This window comes from Acanthopagrus latus, chromosome 11, assembly GCF_904848185.1.
Source record: "Acanthopagrus latus isolate v.2019 chromosome 11, fAcaLat1.1, whole genome shotgun sequence".
Lineage (NCBI taxonomy): Eukaryota > Metazoa > Chordata > Actinopteri > Spariformes > Sparidae > Acanthopagrus > Acanthopagrus latus.
In genome coordinates this window covers 13541231-13557981 of record NC_051049.1, presented here as the reverse complement: position 1 = coordinate 13557981, position 16751 = coordinate 13541231, and the positions used below count along the sequence as shown (strand labels likewise).

The window sequence follows — 16751 nt, the reverse complement described above, 5'->3', positions numbered from 1 at the left end:
TATCCATGTTAAGGACTAACAAAAGCAGCAGGAAGAAGAGAGCAGTGGTAGTGTGTTGTAATTCTCCACCACAGATTCATTATCTGCGTATAAGTACTGGCAGGCTGAAGGCTGCTCACACTTTTCATCTGCCGGGTTACAGATTGTGTGTGTGTTTGTGTGTGTATAATAATGAGAGCAGAGAGTAGATTTTAAAATGCCATCACATTGATATGTTCCTTTTCTGATTCCATACATCTACTGCCACTCAAATTCATACCATAATCTTACATGAGAAACAGTTTCCAAATGGTGCTTTAGTTGTTTGACTTGCAGACATCTAGAGAGCCAGTAGAGGGTGCTGCACAATCCAAGTGATAACTTAATCAACCACCCTGCTAATACAGACTTCTGTTTGCCAGAAAGTTTGGACTTGGAATTTGTCTTTATTACCTACTTGTTTATTACTACCTATTAGTATTACATACTCTATATGTGCAGCATACAATATCATTCACAAGAGATTGAAAATACACAAAAGAAGACGTGCAAAAAGGAAAAAAAAAAAACATTGACAAAATCTTGATCTAGGAAAGGAGATTAAAAGGAGTAATTTAAACCAAATAATGATTATGAATGAATGATGATGAACACAAAGTTCAAAGCAGGTTGAAAAAATAGGAGTATACTGTACTGGGGATATTTAGTTATTGTTGCACAGACAGAGTAGTGTGTTCTAGAGAAATCTCAATGAACATGGACTGTTTCTGCTCTACACAAACAAAGTTATATAGTTCTAATCAAATCCTATGTCCAGCAGCAGCGACGAGAGGCTGTGGGTGTAAATGTTTCTCTGGTCTTATTGATTCCCCTGGTGTGGCTTCACATCTGACTAGAAAGTCAGTGGTGTCCACAGGTTGGACAAGCAGGCTGTGTGTGGATGTGAGCGTGAGGCTTGGAGTTTAGGGGTGGGTTACCTGCGTGTAATTCTGTGTGTGGGTGGGTCGGTGGAAGACCTTCATGATCTCAGCTCACTCTCTTGTTGCTCTGTGTCTCATGTTGTCACAGTGACCTCTACTGCTTACATGGTTTCCCACTCCAGGATCCATACCTCCGCCACCACAACCAGTGCACGACAGTCATATCTTCACTACAGCTGAGCTGGCGTACTTGTCCTTACTCAGGGCAAAATACGCAAATAAAACTATGTATCTGAGACTGTCTTTTCTGCTTCTGTGTGCTGGAATGACCTTCCGTCAGTCACAGTGCAGACATTATTCTTCACTTTCAGCACAACACTCTCACAGGCCTCTCACAGTCACACCACCTGCTCTGCATTGAGTAGCATAACCAACACATCCTTCTCATCAACTCGCAATAATGTACGTAACAAATGCATTCTGTCTGTCTGTCTCATTAGCTTTTAGGTTTGATTCGTTCCAAGCTCTTTGCTCAAGCAGATACTTTAGTATGTCTCCTGAGTTACACTTTTATTTAAATAAAAAAAACAATAAATTAAAACAGACTATCTTTTTACACTGGTTGTACTGGTGCACCTAACTTTTTTTATTTGGATGCCACTAGCACATAGTTTAGGTGCACTGAATAATACATTTTCAGTTTTCACTTATTAACACATTAAGTGGAATGTGTTTTAAGGATGTGGTGTCTCACGATTTCTCTCGTTCGCATACAGTAATGTGGGAGCAGAACAGGGTGGGGTTTCACATGCACGCACACACACACATATAGGTATGTACTGCACAGGTGCAAGATGTACATAAAACACTGCAATATGTGGAAATATATTTGAAAAGTAACTGGATACATGCAAGTTTTATTTTAATCAGACCTGCTAAACTTCTGACCAATGATTTAGACACACTCAACAGAGTAGTAGTCTGTTTCTACTTTAAATTCAGATTAAATAAACATTCAAAATCATTGTGCATGCATGATAATGTCAATAACTGCTTGTATTGCTATTAAATAATGCATTATTATGTCCTCCATAGGGCTAAGTATCAAACTTTGAGACTTTTATGGCATCGACCACATTTTTTAATACTATCAAGAATCAAAACATTTCTTGTCATTCTATAACTATGTTTCAGTAATTAGTTAATCTCACTAGCGTCACTGAGCCAATAAGCATGCAGCATGCATTATCTGCTATCTTTTGTTAAAACTGACAAAATTGGTATCAAAAAAGGTTTCTTTCAGGAAAACTTTTTTTGTCATATGTTAAAGCCAATTAACCAAGTTTTAGTTTTCAGTGTTTTTGTATTAGGGACTATATATCATGAAACCCTGGTTAAAAAATTGTCTTACTACAGTTTCCCAAATGTATGTAAATTCAATACTGAACAACTGGAGTTCGTCTTTGATGTTATATTCAAGAGACAACACACATTTATTGTATTTGTCAGAGCACTGTGTCTCTTAACTTTGCACTCTTTGCTATAACCACAGTGTTGGTGAACTTGTATGTGTTACTCCATCATGGCACCCGTGAAGCCCTTTCCACTCATTTTCTGCATTTTAAGTCACTCTGAGTAAGAGCATCTGCTAAATACTAAAATAAGTGTTTAGTAGCCTATCAGAGAGTTCCACTCCAGGCAGCACTATATGTGAGGAGAGAAGGAGCATGCTGAGAGTCTCTTTGCTTATCCCTCTCAGCAACTGGTTAGTGTGGTGCTTGAATATTAATGCAGTCTGGTCCTAAAAGCTGGCTTTGACTGTGACCTAGCTATACTGTGTCTCTCACACACATACATACACACAACTCTTCACCCTTTCCCAGGATGTGACGATCTTCTTTCCTGAGGGACTGCTAGATGAGGAGGGCTGAGGTGTTGATTACTGCAGTGCTCAACAGTCAAGTGTGTGTGTGTGTGTGTGTGTGTGTGTGTGTGTGTGTGTGTGTGTGTGTGTGTGTGTGTGTGTGTGTGTGTGTGTGTGTGTGTGTGTGTGTGTCTGTCTGTCTGTAAGAGTGTGGCAGCACAGGTTAAAGAGAGAGGTAGCCGGCTAGCACGTACTCTAGACTCCTTTTAGCTGCTGGAGACATCAAGTGTAAAATTGCGCACTCTTTAAAACACACTCCATCAAAACACGACACGCACGAATGTTGTGGAAACTTCTTATAGTTATACGTGCTTGGAGGTTCTTCACATTGGATGTTGTACTCTACCAAGACTTATCTGAACACAGTTTTGATACTTGGAAGAAGTATCTTAAAAATCCTTATCACATATGTGGCATATATAGGCAAACATAAAAACTCTCTAATTTGTGTCTGACATGACTTTTACCGTAAAAGAAGTGTCATTAGCACATTTAAATCCTTAAAATGGCATTTTCCTCATTAAATATTCCTGAATCTATGAATGATTATGCCACTACTTTTAATTTCACAAGCAGGACTGCTGGACACGAAATGTATTTTTTCTGTAAACCATGGATAACCCTTTCTTCATGTTGCAACTTTGCAATTCTTTAGGTTCATTTTCAATTTTACATTGTAACAACTTATAATCTGGTTGGGTTAGGTTAGCTTCTTGGTTAGGGTTAGGACACGATCATGTTTCAAAGAAAAGACTTTGGAGATCAGGTGAACAACCAAACATCATCATCCGTATATTTCTTTGGACCTGCCCCGTTTAGTCACGATATTATTAGCCCTGTCAATCATTTGGGGGAAAAAAATGTCATTAACCTACTCTCTGAAGTGTGTTGTTTCATTTTCAGGAGGGATTTCTTCATCACAAGTCATACATTGTAGATATGTTTTAGGTTTTATAGTGTTACTTCGTGTATCTTCCATAAACCTAAATACAGTTAACACCACAGTCTGGCACCAAAGCAAGATTCAGTGATGTAATGACTCTTCCTTCATTTCTAGGTTCCTTGGTTCTGTCGTAACAAACACAGCTGGTAATTGTCATCAAAACTATCTGGTTTTGTTGCAACTAAAATGTCTTGACCTTTCATTAAAAATATCAAGTAATCACATGCTTGAAATGCCATCTCAATCACTGGTCTCTTGCTGAAGACTTATCTTTCCAGTTTCACACCATAACCTTCCCCTCCACCTCCCTACATGAAAGTCAGCTAGTATACATGTAAGGTGAATGTGATATAACACTTATTGTAGAAATCTACAGTCTTCTAGTGTCAAACTCTGCACATATGCAATCTGCACAGAGAGACTCAAACAGTCAACTGCAGAACAAGAAAAAAACACATTTTGACCTGAGGGGGGCTTTATGATGAAGATAATGCTGCTTCTATTATACATCTGCAAAATAACACCACTGAGTCACATTTGAAGAAGTCTTCACTGCGTCCACAGCTTGTCTTTTATGACTTTGGTCTAACTTTCTTCTCTTCTCTTTCTTCCAGCAACAACGGCAGCTAGACCTGTTAACAATCACCAACTGTGGTAAGTCCATCTTACGACTTCACTTTAGCCCGCAGTCAGTTTCTCTACTTCAGAAAAAAAGCAAAAACAAGCATGTACTTATCGATGCACAGAGGCATCCGACTGTGCCATTCTTGTGAATTGTATATCTCAAGAACACCTTGAGGGGATTTCTTCAAACTGGGCACACAACTTGGACACAAGGGTGAGCTTGATTAGATTTTTGTGGTCAAAGATCAAGCTCACTGTGGCCTCACGAAACACATTTTTGGCCATTACTTACTAATTCATAAGGTAAGTGGGTTATAACATATTTTCACAAATGTCTAATATGATAAAATCACATTTTATATCAAAAAGATGAAAGGTCAACTTCACTGTGACACCGTAATATTCTGCAAAAAATGTTTTGACCAGTACTCCACACCACAGCACGGGGGCATACAACTGATCATTTCTAGTTTAATTTGTCATAATTTTGATCTGACTGAAATGTGCCAGTTAGACACCCAGTGAATTCTCCTCTAACCCACTTCAGAGTGCTGAAAGGGTTACAAGCTGGGTTTTTTTTTGTTTTTTTGTTTTTTTTTTATGCTGCTTCTTACACACACTACACAACTGCACAGTTTGGTCGTGGGACAAGTGCAGATAACACGGTGCTTGTGCTGTGGAAAACCCTGGAGCAGAAGCACTGCTGATTTGATGGCTGCTGGTCAGTAACTTGAGCAGCACCATGTGTGTTCAGGGATGCTGTCTTAGGATGTGATGTATTAAATGTCAAAGAACTATTGCCTCAGAGCTTTTATAATGGGATAATACGGAACTCATGAATTTCACTTGTAGTCACACAAGTCATTTAGGCCAACATGTGCCCCCGGGCATATGCTCAGTGCATGTGCTTACATCCCTCGATGTGTTGGTGTGTGTTGTCAGAGCAGAAATGTCGAGCATATTGGAGACATTGTACTCATTTTGAGATTGTTAAGAGATTAGCCAAAATGTCAGTAAGAGTCATCTTCAACTGTCACAATACTTCTGTTAAAGACTCCAACTTCTCCTTCCGTGATGGATTATAATTGTGCTAATGTCTAATGTCAATTAGTTGGAAGTTACATTTACTTTCATGCTCACATTCAGCTGGTATTTTAATTTATAGTTATTAAATCATGTGGATGGATAAATCAAAACCAGATTGTTTTGATCAAAATGGATAATTGGTTTGATTTAAGTTTCTTAATATGTCACAGTCTGTGTGCGTGCAGGCGTGTGTTTGCATGTACACATGAACAAATGTGCCTGTATGTGCATTTACCGGTATGTATGCTACATGCCTCTTTGTTAGTGTGTGTTGTTTGTTTGTATGGGCATAAAACTTGCTAAAATGGGATGCAATGCAGATGTTAGCGTGCATGTTTTAATATGTTTTTACTACTTGACTGACTCAGAAACTCTTTGACTCACACTCAAGAAAACAAGCAGGACATTACACCTTTATATGTTATGTAATATATAATATACTATAATGTGTGTACTGGTAAATTGTAATTGCTGTTTTTCACTCCTTTTTATCGTCGCAGTCTACATTATTATTATCGTAAACGCACTTCACACAATCACATTCTATATAAATGGTCAAAAATGTTTAATTAATTTGAACAGAGTCCAACATGCACCACAAACCGGTAAAGTGTAGCAGTCAGACACACATATGGCGATCCGAGTTTGACTGTATGTGGAAACATGTCACGTAGAAGTTCTCTGCCAGTCTCACGCTGCAGAGAGGCAGCTGTGAAAGCGAAGAATCCACTGAGATGGAAAGCAAGGAGAAACTCAAAAAAAAACAAAAAACAGGGGAGGTGAAACAGATGGGGACGGCAAGGAGGATACAGAGACCCCATATGTCTAAAGTATCTGGATGATCTAATATGCTTTGATTAGAATAATGCATATGTGAGGCTCATGGAGACCGGGTTAATTTAGCAGGTTTATGTTGCAGCTGTTCCTCGGGCCCTGGGCAGAGGCAAGACTCACCCCCCCAGCCTTCACAATTTGACAGAGGGCAAACAGAGAGAGAGAAAGGGGCTGGTGAAAAAAAGAGAAAGTGTGAGGAAGACTTTATATCAACACCTTTTATGGCCAAGTGAGAGAGGATTAGATAATCACATACTATTAGATTATAAAATGTAGGCATGCATACAGCAAGTTAACTGTCTAAACTTCAAAAAGTGTAGATGTATAGGGTGTGTTCAGGATGTCATCACATTTCAGGGCGCAAGTCTTTTTCAACTATTTATTTTGGGAGTTTAGTGTTCATTTTTAGTACTGTTTGAATGTGCCTTGTTTACAGAAATGAAGAAAGAAGAAAAAAAGTCTAATACTTCCTCATACTGTTCTGTAGTTATAGACAAAATATCCAAGATAAGGGAACCAAGTTGAACACTTGAACATACATCAGTGTAATAAGAACTAACTTGAATAACAGAAAACACCTTGGTCCCATCTGCCTGTCGCTTATGACCTATATTACAGCTGGCCATCAGGAGGAGATAAAGATGTTTTGGTTTCGCTTTGGGGCGAGCTGTCATGTCATCCGTAATTATACAAGTCAATGGTTGGGTACACTAGTGGTTTCTGGTTCTTTATGTCTTTACATAGATTTCCAGGAGGATTATTTCCGGACCAAATCAAATAAACAAAGTCTGCTGCGGTCACTTGAGTGTTGGGTTTACAGTGTGTTCTTGGTCACAGTTGTATTTTCAAACCAATCAGAGTTCCTCCCAGAGCCTGGCTCTGATCATTAGCACTGCGGCGTCATGATTCTATCACAGTGTTTCACAAGTTGGTTTACCTTATTTTTGTCTCATTAGAGCAGATGCTAGTTTCTAATGGGTTGAGTTTGGTAAACTCAAGGTTGGCTGGCAGTCTCATAAAAGGGCCTGATCAGTGTGTGTGTGGAGATGTGTGTCTTTCTGAACAGGAGTCGTCTTGATGCTTCCAATGATGTCAATTTCAAAATGACTGAGCTTTTTGTCATATTCATACTCTTTTCAGTATGGCTCAATCTGATTTGATAGCACTCTACAACCAACAGATTGGTGAGTTCCAGCATCATGCTCCATTTTATATTCATAAAATGTAATGTAAATGGTTTTTAGTGATTTTCAAGACTTTTCAGTTGCTACTTAATGTGCGTCCATTGCTTTCTTTTTTCTCTCTTTTGTTGTGTCGCACTAGGTAAATAGTCACAGGAGCTAATTTTTCTTAATTTAGGGACATGTATCAGAGGACTGTGTAGGGAGAGTGTGTAATTTGATAGCAAATCAGTCAAATTGAAATTAAATATTGTGGAACAAAAGTGAAAAATAAAACTCCAGTACTCGGTGGTCTCTTGGGTGAGGTGAAATTACAAAACAAGCTGTTTTACTCAGATGATAATAAAGTGCCAAGTCAAAAATTATGATGTTCCAATCACTATAACAATCCATTGAATCAACCTATTTTTTAACACTTTTTTGGACTTTTAAAATGACCTCACAGTATATTCCAGTCAACACAGTGTAACTAGGAGCTCTCGGTATGAATGCCTGAGCCCTGGACTGAAAAAGCTTCCGCTTATTCTCATCGAAAGGTCTCTCCGTCTGACCAGTGTAGATCTCAGTGTGCTGTGTAAATTATTGCGGGTCATTATTCAAGCTGTTGTTGTGTGTGGCCTTGAAGGGAAGTCTATTATATTCTTAACTTGGCAGACATATTTTATCCTGCCCTGCTGCTTATTACTATTCACAGTAGGTGACCTGACATACGCACACACATACACGCTCACACAAGCTGAACATGGTGAAGGTTATTATGATGGCTGTATGAAGAGCAGGTGAGGCTTTCAGATGAATGACTCTGATAGGGAAACACAGGCAGGACACCTTCTCCTTCTCCCAGCAGATTAAAGGAGTTTCCGCTCCTTTGCTCCCTTTCTCCTTGTCATCCTCTCACGTGCCTCGCTGTCTCCCTCTGCTTCTCCCTCCGCTCGTTTGCCTTTGCATTTCTCCTTATCAGCTGTTATTTATTAGGGATCTCATTTTATCACGTTTCCTTTGTCCTCTTGTTTCAGCTCTTTTTGTATTCTAATATTCCCCTCCTCCCTCCATCCCTTCGCTCACCTCTCTCCGTCTCGTCTTCGTAGCATGGATGGCAGGAGGAATCACAGGGTGGGAACAAACTAATAGGCTCAAGTGGCTTCATAACGCGCCGTGTGTGAGAGGAAGAGATTCGATAAGGATTCTGCCCCCGCTGCTCTGTTGGCCTCTGTCTCTAACGCCGTTCATTAGTTACTCTGAAGAATAATTCACACTTACACATGTAGTCGCACACATATAATTGAGTTTATATATACCCTGCATTCAATAGTGTAGAAAAAAACACCAGGAAACACACGGTATCTCTTTACTCCCTCTGTTTTCACACACACATGCACACTCACTCCCACACACAGACCCACTCAAACCTCACTCGGCCCTCTTTAATTGGACACTTGAGCAGCGCACGGCTACATCTGGCTCCTGTTGAACACAGCCTGACATTTCAGACTGCTGACCTTTCCAGCCCCGCCACAACTAAATAATGATTAGTCCTGGCAACTGTTCCGCCACAGCAGCAGCCAGGTACGCACACGTGCACGCAGGCATGTGCGGATAGCACGCACACACAGGTGCCATTAACACAAAAACAGACCAACACCTGCGTTGAAGGCTTTGTCTTTTCACAGTGAGAAAATGGGGTGCAGACATTGATTTGAGAGGCCATTGTCATTCTTTTAGCTTATCGATTAGATTGTCCTTTTCCATATCTGCAGTCAGCGCCCAATAATGTGTTGTTCTAAATTAACTCTGCTTGCCTCTGTTTATTTTCTCCTTTCCCCTTTATGCGCTCTCAGCATTACAGTGGAAAAAAAGGTCAATCATATTCATGAGATCTGGGCAGACTTGAGAGGATGTTGTGTGTGTGTGTGTGTGTGTGTGTGTGTGTGTGTGTGTGTGTGTGTGTGTGTGTGTAATTGTGCACACACTTTTAGGTCTGCGCACAGATGCTTGGTGCATGTGTGTGTGTGTGTCTAAAGCAATGAAGCATCATGGAGATAATAGGCAGTTCTCAGATCTCTCCTCTCACTTTCTTCTTTTTTCACTCTATCACTCTCTTTGTATCTCCATTTCCCTGCTGTTTCTGTCAGAGCAGAATAGAAATGTTCTTCATTAGAGCCTCTCTTTCTACAGATATTCTTTGTGTTTCCTGCTTTGCTCTCTCCAGACAATACCACTGTACATATCTTGGAGGTCAGAGGTCACGCTGTGCACAGCCAGCTACCCATATTCAAATACTTTGAGGCTGAAGCTTTCATTGTGCATAGTTATGGCGTGGAAACTGAAGTTTGTAAGTTTAACATGTGAGAGGGTTGAATATGTTATGCGAAATAAAAACAAAATGATGAAGTATGGAGCTAACGGAGGCATCTTTAGCCTTATTGTTTCCATAGAAAAAACAACCTCAATGAAATCAGCTCACATCATCAAAAATCGAATTTCAACATATATTTTGAGAGTCTAGGCGGGTATTCAGAGGATATTTACCGCGTACATAAAGGGCAGTTACACTTCCAACACAGCAAGATTGTACTTTTTAAAAATAGCTTTCTAAATCACTATTCTCTCCAACCAGTGTGCATCAAATTACAAATCCAACAGAACTTTAAATGCAAGTGGATTTCTCAGTAACTTGCTGTATTTACCCAATTCTACAATCGAGATTCTAAAAAAGTTGAGACACTTTAGATATGAATGAATATGGAGGTCAATGATTTGCAAATCCTTTCTCGAGTGAAGTTTATTCAATTGAATACAGTATGAACAAGACATTTAATGGTCAAACTGATAGACACTCACAGTGAGAATAACCACAGTCTCATTTTTTGATAGGTGTTGTAGCAGTCAGTAATGATATAAATATAATTAATGCAATTTCTGAGCACAACACCACTATTGTAAATACAAATCTCAGGTCTGTAACTATTTGTCAGGCATAATGGAGGTGCTAACTACAAACAAAACTCATTACATCATAACAGTGGTATGTGTTGAAAACCTGGTCAGTAGCTCGGTGGTGGAGACACAGATGCCATTCTTCCTATTTCAGGACACTATCCCATCAGAATTATTTTTGAGCTGTTATTTTAAGGTTTTCACATAATGTTGCTTTATTTTTTAAGGATGATGCTGGAGTTACGTTTCATCAGGCATAACTTGTGTTTACTATAAAGCCAAACAGCCACAACTTAGAGGTCAGGTTGTTACTTTATCGTCTTAATATTCTACAACTAATGAACAAAGGCGTGAAATCACTTAGACATTCACTTTCACCAGTGCAGTACACAAAAAAATTAGATTTCTTACCGGGATGGCACTTCTAGATTTAGCTGAAATGGCCAGAAGGAGCAACAGTTAATAAAACAAACACACCATTAGGAAAATAAAGAGCCGTGGAAATTGGTTTGGCTGTTCACAGACAGTTATTACAGAAAGCTCAGCCATCGGCAACAGGTCTGTTGTCTGCCTACCAAACTTATTATGTTCAGCTGGAACAAAACAAGTACTAGCCTCCTAAACTGAAATAAAAAGTCAACTTTGTGTGGAAAAAAGTGAAGACTGAAGTCCCTTGTCTTGGCTGCAAATCTAAAAGACAGCAAATATTTTAGTTCTTATTTTGGTTTATGTGCTGGCAGTATTAGATATTGGACCATAGGGAGCTTTGCTTACCAGCATTATCAGGGACGTTTTTTTTTTCCATTTGCATAACACGTGTCAGAAAACAGGGATTACTTCAGACTAAATTGTCTGCAGTGTGAACGCAGGGTCAACAGAGTTTTCTCTAATTTACACAATGCACCAGACTGGCCTTCTCTCAGCCATTTAATAGCTTCCATTTCTTCAGATGAAAGTCCCTGGGCAACCATCCAGACAATATAGTGATATATCATGTATTTATGTCTTTGTTGTGCTGGTGCTATTGTTTTGACTATGATGCATTTTTCCTGGTCCTTTTCGCAAATTGCATATGGAAGTTCTGTCAGATTGGTCTAGTTTCACTCCTGCGTCTAAATCCTGTGAAATACTCGCTTCACGAAACACAGGGAGGATATTTAAATTCTTTGTGGTGGCACCATTACTGCTTGACTTTGAAGTAAACACATCTGTGTCACAACGTTAATCATTTTTCTTTACTCGCGCAGAAAGATGAAAGTTTAACCCCTCGTGTGCACCAGTTTCTTTGTGGCTCAATCTTTCATCAGCCGATCTTCATCTGTCAGACCAGTCGTCCTTTGAGTTAAGATGAAACATAAGAAGCCCATATTCATTCATTAAGCGTTTTATTTCATTCTCGTTTACTCCCATCTTTCTATAGAAGCACATCCGAGATTTAAGTAAGACAGATCTCAGCAGTAAAATAGTTGCAATTATGTGTGTGCTCCAGTCTTTCACACCTTTTAGTTCGGTGTAATTCTGTGAAATGCTAATAACCTATAGGATTTCACCATGAAACTTGCCTCGTGGTCCACTTACTTTAGGATTATTGTTATTGAGATCACAAATTTCATATTTAAATATGTGAATGCATTGTCTGCAAAATAATGGATTATTATCCACTGAAGAAAAAAAACTGAATCAAACGTCAATTAGGAGAAAAAAAGGAGAACATTTAATATAATACATTATATAAATTGCCCCTATACATGAGCCTATCTGTGTCTGAATTCTGGTTCCATGAACAGGTATAATCAAATATAATTAACAACTAAGTGGGTGGCTAGTAGGGTTAGGTAGTGAAGACGGTGGTATTCAGAACTATATGATGCTTCAGTTTCTGGTCTGGTCAAAGTAATTCATGAAAGGTGACCATATTTTATAATAATCGCCCTCCTAACCTGTAGGTCAAAAATGATCACGTCTCATTTTGTCGACACATTAGAGTCGGATGTTTTTAAAACTCATAAATGAGGAAATACTGTCAATAGTCATAAAGAACCAAAGGAATAAAATGTTATAAAAGCCAGGCTATGAATGATAAATGAACACACCTCTCTGTTAAAACATTCAGAATAGAGGGAGGAGTAAAACTGGAAAGTTATGTAAGTGAGACTGAAGTGTTGATTTCTGGCTCAGAGTATGAGGAGAAAAAAAAAGAGATAACAGCCTTCAAAGATATGTTGGTGAACTGCTAACAGATAGTGGCATGACATTTGCCCAGCTGATTATTTACGTTGCTCCTACAGAAACAGTGTTTCTGTACGGCCTGCGTTGATCCAGGGAAGGTGGAAAGACAGGTCTGCAACAACCTGTATGTAACCTCCTGCTTAATATCCAGCCTTGTGGTACATACCTGAGCTGATAGAAATCTCTGGGTGGCTCCGTCACTGCGTGGTTGACTGGCTTTCATTCTGGACAGCTGCAGAGATTTGTTTTTAGTGGAGCACAAGACTTTGCACCTTGAGGGAGGGAGGGAAGAAAGAGAGAAGGATAACAGAGATGAACATTATTTGTAAAAAAGAAAAAAAGAAGAAAAAAGAAAATACTATCAGGCTTTTGTGTAAATGAGCAGCTGTGAAAACAACACTTCCTATTATTGCCCTAATTATATCCTTTCTCTGCGAATTTGCATATTTTATCTCCCTCCTCTTCATTATGGGGGACGATGCTTCCATTTTGATGTGGTTGAAAAAAAAACACACACACATGAAACAAACAAAGAAGGAGATGAGGGATGGGAGGCAGGGAAAGGAGAGGGGCGCGCTGGCCGCCTCATATTGAGTATTTTCCAGTTGATTTTGTTGAGGGCTTCTCAGCAGCAGCGTGGCTAAATAAGCAGCGGCATGCTAATGAATGGAGAACAAGTGTGATAATTTAGCAGACAAAGAATGGAGGACTGGGAGAGATAGAAGCCAGTAGGAAGGGGGAGAGGGGGAGAGGGGAGAGGGAAGGGGCAGCGCGATATTTAAAATATTTCGAAAGTATTTGTCATCAAACAATTATTTAAAACCTGTCTCGAGCCCGCATGCCTGAAGGTTTCTTTTTTTTTTTTTTTTGTTGAGTCCATATTGCTAATGTTCAGGGTAAATATTCCCTGTGTCGCAAATACGGTAATTTCACGCACTGTACACACAGCCAACCATGTGTTTCATGTTTTTGCATGCAGAAAAGGAGAGAGAGATATAAGGGGAGACAGAGTGAGAGACAGTGCTAAACTCAGAGGACAGTAAATGGCAACAGAGAAGCGTCGACTCTGTCTGTCCTCTCTCTCTAAAAGGGCGATGTGACGGAGGCAGTAAACAGGCTGTGGGCTCTGAGATTATTTCTTTGTCACCAGCAGAGCCACCAGTGTTGCTGAGCACTGCTGTGGAGCAAATCCTCCTAGTGAGGACTGATTGGATTTTTGTTCCAGGGAGCCTTTTGTGTTAGCAGCATAGGGACTAGATAATAGAGGTTGATGCCACTCTGTCGCTGTGTTATGGCTGGTGGATTGAGTTTTTGGACTCTGTGTGTGTTTGTGTGTGTGTGGAGCCAAAAACAACCACTATATCACTGTTATTCACAGCCTATTTCCTTCTCTTTGCTTCAGAGCCCATAGGATGGGCTCAATATCGGCGCATCTGGGTGATCCGCTAACATATGCATACCTGTTACTAATAGTGAGGCTTTAAGGCTAAGATAAATTGTTAATATAATAACCTGTCACTCTTCTAAATTGAGAATATTCCATGCAGGTACGTTGCCAGGAGATGCTCGCTGCCAATCGGTCAAGGTCATTATCAGCCCTTTCTCAGCCTGTGCCTCGGTCCCCCCTGTCAGATCTACGTGTGGAGCATGTATGCCCAATGGGTGCGCGTGTAGAGAACTGTATGTATAAATAAAAAAATGCATAAATTATTGATCTCCGTAGGGAAATTCTACTTTTAATTGCCCTGCTTTCACTGGCAGGTCAGCCGTCGGGTTGAGCTACAGAACGACAGCCTCTCTCTTTTCTCTGTGAAGCGTCAACACAGCAGCGCACTTGAACCCGAGGCCTTTAGATTCGGGGAAACTCTCCTGCTCATTACGCCACCCTGCTGTCCTTTGTGTGAAAGTGTGTGACTTTGCACTGACCTCTATTGGAGACCAAGCGGCAGTGATGACTTTCAAAGGCCAATAACAGTGAACAAGCCAGAGCTAGAGCAGATGTTGAATGGGAGGACAGTCAGGAAGTGGAGAGTGAAGAGATTTTTTGAGAAATATCAGCCCTTTTGATCAACAAGACCACCCTAAAATCCTCTGCACCTAATCTCTCAGTGGTGGCAGCTCAGTGGCTGTTGTCTCAGGCCATTCGGCGTCCGATTGCCAGATTCGTCTTGACTGATTTCTCTGCCGCAGTGTCTCAGCAATGTAAGGTAGACTGTGTTTCCTGCATCCAGTTGACACAGGAGATGCATGACATGTGACATACTTTTTTACTGCCAGTGCACAGGTGTCCTGGCTCAAGACAGGGTGGGAGATTTCAGTTTTCTTTTGCTTATTTTTCTGTTTTGCCATGTGGAGTGCAGCAATGGCCAGATTCGTGGCAGGTAGAAGTGAATGTAAAGTCCCAACATAAGTGACCATGATTGCTGACAAATATTGTTGTATTACCACTGATTTAAATAGGCTTGGGTCAGCGTTATTTCAGCTTAAACAGATGAAGACGTCTCTGCATTTTGTTCACTGGGGTTTAGATTTGCTCGCTAAGATGAAAAGCAGATTTGAATATGAATAAAAACATGAAATAGAAAGAGCATGCGAGGGGAAAAGGCTGTGTGGCATAAACAAATGTTATTGTACTTCGGAGACTCGCAGCTCTTTCAACAGAAATTAAAACAGGAGTAATAAAAGAGCAGCAAGTAATGGAAGGGGAAAAAAACTAATAATGACGACGACTGCTTGGTTTTCATGTGCTTTTTTTCAGACGCAGCAGCTGCACAAACACTCTGTATTAAGCTCTGAATCAATCTTAACCTCCTCCAAGTGTACAGTAAGCTGCAGGAGTGATTCTGTGGAGGGATTTCAGATGTGTGACCTTGTCTGTCCTTGACGAGCATGTGTGGGCGGGGGTCTGTGTCTGGCCGGTTGGTGGTTAAGTAAAAGCCGCTAGTTGTAAAAGCACTTTCCCCCTCAACATGCCCCTGCCTCAGCCCCCACCTATTCATCTGACCCACACCCACCACCACCCCAACACCACGCGCCGCCCCCCGCCCTTCCCCGTGCGAGGAGCAAGCTGGTGGTTGGCCTCCACTTTATCTGCTATTATCTGTCAGATGTGGCGCACCTGTGAGCCTGGCCGCCCCTCCACATGACGGGCGGCTGCGGTCGCTCGTCCAATCCCAGCGGCTCCCTGCTGTCAGCCACAGCAGCAGTGAGAAGTTCTCTGGCTCCCTCCGTCTCTGTCTGACAGCCGCCCTGGAGGAGCGGGCAAGAGAAGCAAAAGGAAGAGAAGGAAAAGGGGGGGAGAAATACCATTAAGATGAGCCGTATTCCCACAGACCAAAGCCTGCCCACCAGCCATGTGCTGCGGCTCACCTGGCTGCCAGATAAGTGGAGATTAGAGGAGAGGAGACGGTGGAAAAGGTATTAGAGGCGTCAGAAAGATTCTCTCTGAAACCGGGGGACAGCCTTGATACTTTTAGGATTTCTTGTGTCGTGTCTGACATTTGATGCAGACGCAAAAGGGCAGAGAGACAGACAGTCCACACTACTTTAACATACAGATGTGGCAATCTTGGTGCTTTTGTGTCTTTTTGTTTGTTTGTTCCCTGAAGTCTATTGTTCCGCTCGCTGTTGCCACCGTATGAATTACAGTTTTGCAAGTTGCCTATCTAGTTAGCAGAGAATAACAGTCTGGTGACAGTGGCGAGATCAATACAGGGCCGCAGTAGGAGGTGGAGCGGCCCTAATGAACTGAATTGACTGGTGCTGAAATATGATCAGCATTTCTCTGGTGGTCATTATGTTCCTTATGAAGAAGATCAATGTCTCCTGGGTGGATCACTGAGTCTACACAGCATGATAGCAGGGCCAACACTGATACCATTCTAAATACTTAATGAAGGAATTTTTTTTTTTTCACAAATATGATTTGCCTCTGTGAGTGTGTGTTTGTTTGTGTGTGTGTGTGTGCTCCATGTCCATCTGTCTTTCTTTCGTCTCTCAGTCAAAGGTTTGTTTTCAGGCCCTGCGGCATTAGTTACTGATGTGCTTGCGTGAGGCTGTGCTGTTCATTTCATGGGCTATCACTTTTTAAATTG

The 16751-nt window shown here is 40.8% G+C and overlaps 1 protein-coding gene across 6 annotated transcripts in view; it reads left to right on the top strand.

Annotated features, from left to right (window-relative positions):
• The window catches only part of agbl4 (ATP/GTP binding protein-like 4), a 279730-nt gene that overhangs the window by 183895 nt on the left and 79084 nt on the right, over nt 1–16751 (top strand). For all 6 annotated transcript variants that reach the window (XR_005077889.1, XR_005077890.1, XR_005077891.1 and 3 more), the window contains exon 6: nt 4381–4420. Coding sequence is in view for 3 of the 6 variants with exons in the window: in XM_037115638.1 (XP_036971533.1) it covers nt 4381–4420 (40 nt within the window). In the remaining 3 variants the exon portion in view is untranslated. The remainder of the gene's footprint in view (nt 1–4380; nt 4421–16751) is intronic.